This window comes from Dictyostelium purpureum (assembly GCF_000190715.1).
Source record: "Dictyostelium purpureum unplaced genomic scaffold DICPUscaffold_212, whole genome shotgun sequence".
NCBI classification, from domain to species: Eukaryota; Evosea; class Eumycetozoa; order Dictyosteliales; family Dictyosteliaceae; genus Dictyostelium; species Dictyostelium purpureum.
In genome coordinates this window covers 14336-20054 of record NW_003519548.1, presented here as the reverse complement: position 1 = coordinate 20054, position 5719 = coordinate 14336, and the positions used below count along the sequence as shown (strand labels likewise).

Below are 5719 nucleotides of genomic sequence, written 5' to 3'. Positions count from 1 at the left end.
TAATCAAATAAATAACAAAAAGACATTTTTTTTTAAATTAAGATAAATAATTAAAAAAAAAATAAAATAAAAAAATAAAAAAAATAAAAAATCTGGTTCACATTCCGGAATGAATATTAGTAGTTTTTATATTAAATTTAGAATTGGATTAAATTAAAAAATATTATATTATGGGTCAAATTTTATAACTAAAATTTTAAAAAAAATAACTATAAATTAAAATTTTTTTATTCATTATTATTCATTCAAAAATAAATACAAATACAAATACAAATATAAATATAAATATAAATATAAATATAATTTTATAAATAAATAAATATAGTTTTAATTAAAATGTCAGTTAGAGAAAATTTAGATGCTATTATTAAAGGTATTCAAGAATCAAGAATTTTAGAAGGTAGTTATTATTGTAAAATAATAAAAAGTTATATGTATTGTTTTATTAATATTTTTTTTTATTTTAATAAAAATATAGTTTTTGATAAATACTACCATGATGATGTTGTAATGTATGAAAAGGGTGACTCTACTAACCGTGTTGGTAAGGCTGCTAATCGTAAAGCTGAAGAAGGTTTTGTAAATAATGCTGTAATCTCTGAAGCTAAAGTTCTTAAAGTTCTTGTTGATGGTAATAACTCTGCTTATGAGATGCTTATGAAGTTTACTTATGGTGGCCATCCAGTTGAAAAAGTACAATGGGCATTACAAGAATGGAAAGATGGCAAAGTCATTAAAGAAGAATTCTATTAAAATACATGTTCTATATTAAATAAATTAAATAAACAGATAAAATAAAAGATAGATTTTTTTAAATGTAATTAAAATAAAAAATAATTTATACTTTATTAAGAAAAATTAAACTTATCATTAATTAATGTATTTTTGAGTATTCAATTAAAATTCTTTCAAAATCGATATTCAGTTCTATTGACAATATCGCATTGTTAACTGATCTCCTCCACTACCTTTATTGCATTGTATTGACAAGCCATTTACCTGTTTTTGATTGAATAATAAATCTAGTGATTTGTTAGTGGAATTTTTTATTTTTATTCATGAATGCTATTGTTTGAGGTTTGAACAATAATTTTTTATAAGCTCACGGGTGTAAAAATTAAGAAAAATTATCCAAAACAAAAAATTGTTTACAATTAAAAATATATTATTATGGTGGTAATTTTAGTAAAGATCCTGATTTTATGATCTTCATAAGGAATATATGTTATTTTATTAATTTTTGTTTATATTTTAAAAATTATCCAGAGAAACAAAAAAAGATTAACGAGAACGATAATTGTCCAACAATATTTTAAAATATTTTCTTTTGATGTTGATTTTTTAATGTTAGGAACAGCAGCTAAATTTTTTTGATGACAATCATAGAAACCAGTAACATATTCAAATTTACATTTGGCGTGCATAACTGAGAGATTGAGAACCATCTTTGAAAATGTCTTTTCACCACGTGGCTTATCTGGATTATAGCTTTTTGTATATTTTGGAAGGTAATAGATTGGTAAAAGAATATAAATCAAAATATTCTTTTGTCTTTGGTTGAGGTCATTGTCCTTCATTATTATTTCTTTTAAAAAAATATTTGTTAAGGTAAGTATTATATTTAAGTTACATATTTTTAAAATGTAAAAGAAACTTACTAACTCTTGCTCTTATCCAATTTCTTATTTTAATATAATTTTTGTAGTCTTTACCAGGATTTAAAATACCATGTTGTGATTGATCGAAGTCTACAGTCAAATCTTTGACATATTGAGTGTATTTTCTATTAAATTTTTTTGCTTGAACCAAAGAAATACTCATGAGGTCTTCAATCAAATTAAGATGTAAATTTAAACCTTTGTATGTATTATTAAAAATTCCTATTATATCTTCCATTTTGGTATGAGAGGGGAACTTTGGATCTCCAATTTTCGAAACCTTTTTATTATCAAATTTGTGAACTAGACTATCCATTTTAATTAAAATTATTACTATTGATATATGAAGTTAAATTAATGTGGTAAAATATATATATATATATTTATATTTTTAATATATATTTGTTTATTTATTTTTGTTTTGAATTTATAAAAAAAAAATAAGTTTGATTTTTTTTTTTCATTTTATACTTTTTAATTTTGATATTTTTTTTTATTTTTTTTTATTTTTTTTTATTTTCTTATAAAATATATTAATTCAATATATAAACATTGTGCTATATTATGTGAAAAATTTTATTTCAATTAACCCATATGTTAATTATGCAAAAAATTATTAAAATTATTGTTTTTTTTAGGGAATGACTTTTTTTTTCTGTATTGCAATATCTTGGCAGTATCACAACCCATTTTTTCGTTTGATACCTTAGGGTTCATTATATAAATTTTTATTTTTTAAGGGAAAGTTTTTTAAAAATATTTTTTTATTTTTTTTTTTTTTTACTGTATTTTCGAAATATCACCATTTTTTTATATTTTATTGTTAAGGGCTTTCAAAAATGTAATTAATAAGATATTGTGGCGCATGTGTTGATTCACACCTCCTCAAATAAAATGACTATATTAATTTTAAAAAAAAAACATACCAATCACTGTTGTTTTTATTTTTTGATAATCACCTAAAAATAGAAAATAATATTCATTTTTAAATACTAATAAAAACATCAACCAATACAAACCATAAGAAAAGGTTACAATATAGGTTATTTTTAGTTATGAATCTAAAAAGTGTTTTCGGTTATTAAAATCAAAAAAAATCAGTTAAATTACATTCAATTTATTATGTAAGTGTGGGTTTGTTTTCAATTTTTATTTATTTTAATTTATTATTTAATATTGATTATTGTTTTTTTTTAATTTAAAAAATTTAAAAAAAAAAGCGCACGTGAAAATTAAAAAAAAAATTAAAAAAAACAAAAAAATTAAAAAAATTAAAAAAATTATTATAATAAAAATCATTCCCTAAAAAAAAAACAAAAAATTTAATAATTTTTTACACAATCAACATGTGGGTTAATTGAAATCAAATAAAGCTTTGATCAAAAAATAAATTAAAATATTTTATTGAAAATATTTTCAATGAATTTTTCCACATAATATAACACAATTTTAAAATATTGAATTGGTGGATTAATATATTTTCATTATAAGTAAAAAAAAAAAAAAAAAAAATTTTAAATTCCAAAATTAAAAACTATAAAAAGAAAAAAAAATCCAACTTTATTTTTTTAAATTCAAAACAAACAAATATATAAACCATAATATTACAATTTTTTTTTTTTATTATATATATTACCCTCATTAAATTAACTTCATATATCAGTAGTAATAATTTTAATTAAAATGGATAGCCTCATTCACAAATTTAATAATTTAAATGTCTCTAAAATTGGAAATCCAGAATTCGACCCTGTCACCAAAATGAAAGATGTTAGAGGAATTCTTAATACTAACTTTAAAGATGTTAATTTAATTCTTACTTTGACTGATGACATCAAAAGTATTATTTCTTTGGATCAAGCAGAAGTTTTTCAAAGAAAATTAACTCAGCATGTCAAAGATAAAATTGAAAGTTTCCGTCAACCAAAACATGGTATTTTAAATTCTGGTAAAGACTACACCTACTATGTTTATATTAGGAAAAAGATTAGAAGAAGAGTTAGTATGTTTCTTTTAAATTTATAAATATGTAACTTAAATATAATACTTACCTTAACAAATATTTTTTTAAAAGAAAAAATAATGAAGGACACCAGTAACATATTCAAATTTACATTTGGCGTGCATAACTGAGAGATTGAGAACCATCTTTGAAAATGTCTTTTCACCATGTGGCTTATCTGGATTATAGCTTTTTGTATATTTTGGAAGGTAATAGATTGGTAAAAGAATATAAATCAAAATATTCTTTTGTCTTTGGTTGAGGTCATTTTCCATGATTGTCATCAACAAATTTTAGCTTCTGCTAATAATTAAAAATACAACAAAAAATAATAAATGAACATATAATCATTTTGTAGATCCATTAATAAGGATCTTTATTAAATTAACCACCAAAATAATTTATTTATTTTATTATTGTTTTTTATTTAGCTCTTCATTTAATAACGCTGATAAACGTTTTAAAGCTTCATCCATTTGTTCTTCATTGGCAGTCGAGAATGAGGCTCTAACGAATGGTGAAATTGAATTATCTGGTTTAAAGGCAACACCAGGTACGAGGATAACTTTTTTCTCTACTGCTTTTTCAAAGATTAAGCTTTTGCTATCTTGAATACCTAAAAGACGAATCCAAACAAACATACCAGCAGATGGAATGTTATATTCAACAAGGCCTGAAAGATGCTTTTCCAATAATTTTACAAATTGATTTCTCTTTTCACGATAGAATGATTGAACCATTTCCAAGTGTTTATCCCATTGTTCAAAGCCCCATTGGGTCAATAATGCTTGAACTATCATTTGACTTACACCAGATGCGTGAAGTGTGCTTGATTGTTGATGGAAATTAATCTTTTCTAATAATGCTCTATTACCTGTAACAAAACCTAATCTGAGACCACTGGATAATATTTTACTAAGTGAATCGAATCTGAGTACTCTACCATCTGTATCCATTGAAAGGAATGATCGACCTAATTTTGTGTCAGCGCCATATTCGTCTTCATAGTCGAATTGGAGATAGAAATATGGGTCATCTTCTAAAATAATTAAATTGTATTTTGATGCTATTTTGTAAATATCTTGTTTTCTTTTGTTATTCATAGTTGAACCACATGGATTTTGACCGCTTGGAATTATGTAAACCACTCTTGGGAATTTAGCTGCACTATGGTCCCATTCACTAAGAGTTTTTTCAAATATCTCTGGGATCATACCATATTTATCAGTTTCAATACCAACTATATTTAATGCCAATGGTTTTAAAATAGATAATGTACCTGAGTAAGTTGGTGTTTCTGTAATAATAGAGTTGCCATCGTCTAAAAGAACCTCCATTGTATTATATAGTGATTCTTGTGAGCCATTAGATATAATTAAATCCCATTCTTTGCCCTGTGTATTTGGTTCTGGAAGTGAATGGTTTCTAATTTGTAATTTTCTTAACCACTGATTAAGTTTTGGTAAACCTGGAGTTGCTGAATATTGAAGACCTTCATCTAAATCTGCACCTTCAATTACTAATGGTTTGGTATTTTCATCTTTAAATACCTTTTTCATTCTTAAAATTCTTGCCACCCCTTTTCCAAATTTTACCAAAATGGGGTTTTGGGGTTTTTTTTTTCCATTTTTTTTTAAAAATTTCCCAATTTTTTTCCATTTTGGGATTTTTAAAAATTGGGGAAATTTTTTAAGTTTTGGGGGTTTTGGGGGTAAAATCCCCCCCCCCCCCCCTAAAAACCCTAAAACCCCAAAAAAATGGGTTTTTTTTTTTTTTTGTTGGGGTTTGTTTTTTTTATTAAATTTTCTCTTATTATGTGTTTTTATTTTTTGGGGGGGGGGGAAAAAAAAAAAACCCCCCCCTTTTTTTTTTTTTTTTTAAAAAAAAACCCCCACAAAAAAAAAAAAAAGAAAAAACCCCCCTCTTTTCTTCTGGGGGGGGGAAAAAAAGAGAAAAAATTTTTTAAAAAAAAAACCCTTCTTCTTATTTTTTGAGCCCCCCCCCCAAAAAAAAATTTTTTTTTCCCCCCTTTTCCTCCCAAAAAAAAAAAGAGGGGGGG

General features: G+C 24.0%; 5 protein-coding genes across 5 annotated transcripts in view; 2 read left to right on the top strand and 3 right to left on the bottom strand.

Annotated features, from left to right (window-relative positions):
* Window positions 1-336: 336 nt before the first annotated feature.
* DICPUDRAFT_37055 (uncharacterized protein) lies at window positions 337-753 on the top strand (the record flags this gene model as incomplete). Its single annotated transcript, XM_003290191.1, has 2 exons — window positions 337-400; window positions 479-753. The coding sequence occupies 2 exons, from the start codon at window positions 337-339 to the stop codon at window positions 751-753; spliced, it is 339 nt and encodes a 112-aa protein (XP_003290239.1).
* Window positions 754-1244: 491 nt separating this feature from the next.
* On the bottom strand, window positions 1245-1974 carry DICPUDRAFT_37027 (uncharacterized protein; the record flags this gene model as incomplete). The annotated part of the gene is made up of 2 exons (XM_003290181.1): window positions 1245-1585; window positions 1659-1974. 2 exons carry the CDS (start codon window positions 1972-1974, stop codon window positions 1245-1247), a joined length of 657 nt encoding a protein of 218 aa, XP_003290229.1.
* Window positions 1975-3341: 1367 nt separating this feature from the next.
* On the top strand, window positions 3342-3675 carry DICPUDRAFT_154724 (uncharacterized protein; the record flags this gene model as incomplete). Its single annotated transcript, XM_003290190.1, has 2 exons — window positions 3342-3606; window positions 3638-3675. The coding sequence occupies 2 exons, from the start codon at window positions 3342-3344 to the stop codon at window positions 3673-3675; spliced, it is 303 nt and encodes a 100-aa protein (XP_003290238.1).
* Window positions 3676-3725: 50 nt separating this feature from the next.
* Window positions 3726-3935, bottom strand: DICPUDRAFT_154723 (uncharacterized protein; the record flags this gene model as incomplete). The annotated part of the gene is made up of 1 exon (XM_003290180.1): window positions 3726-3935. The coding sequence occupies one exon, from the start codon at window positions 3933-3935 to the stop codon at window positions 3726-3728; it is 210 nt and encodes a 69-aa protein (XP_003290228.1).
* A 138-nt stretch (window positions 3936-4073) lies between these two features.
* Window positions 4074-5719, bottom strand: part of DICPUDRAFT_37021 (uncharacterized protein) — a gene marked incomplete at both ends in the record, with an annotated part of 2067 nt that continues 421 nt past the window's right edge. The window contains one exon of the mRNA XM_003290179.1: window positions 4074-5239. Within this exon, the coding sequence (XP_003290227.1) occupies window positions 4074-5239 (1166 nt within the window). The remainder of the gene's footprint in view (window positions 5240-5719) is intronic.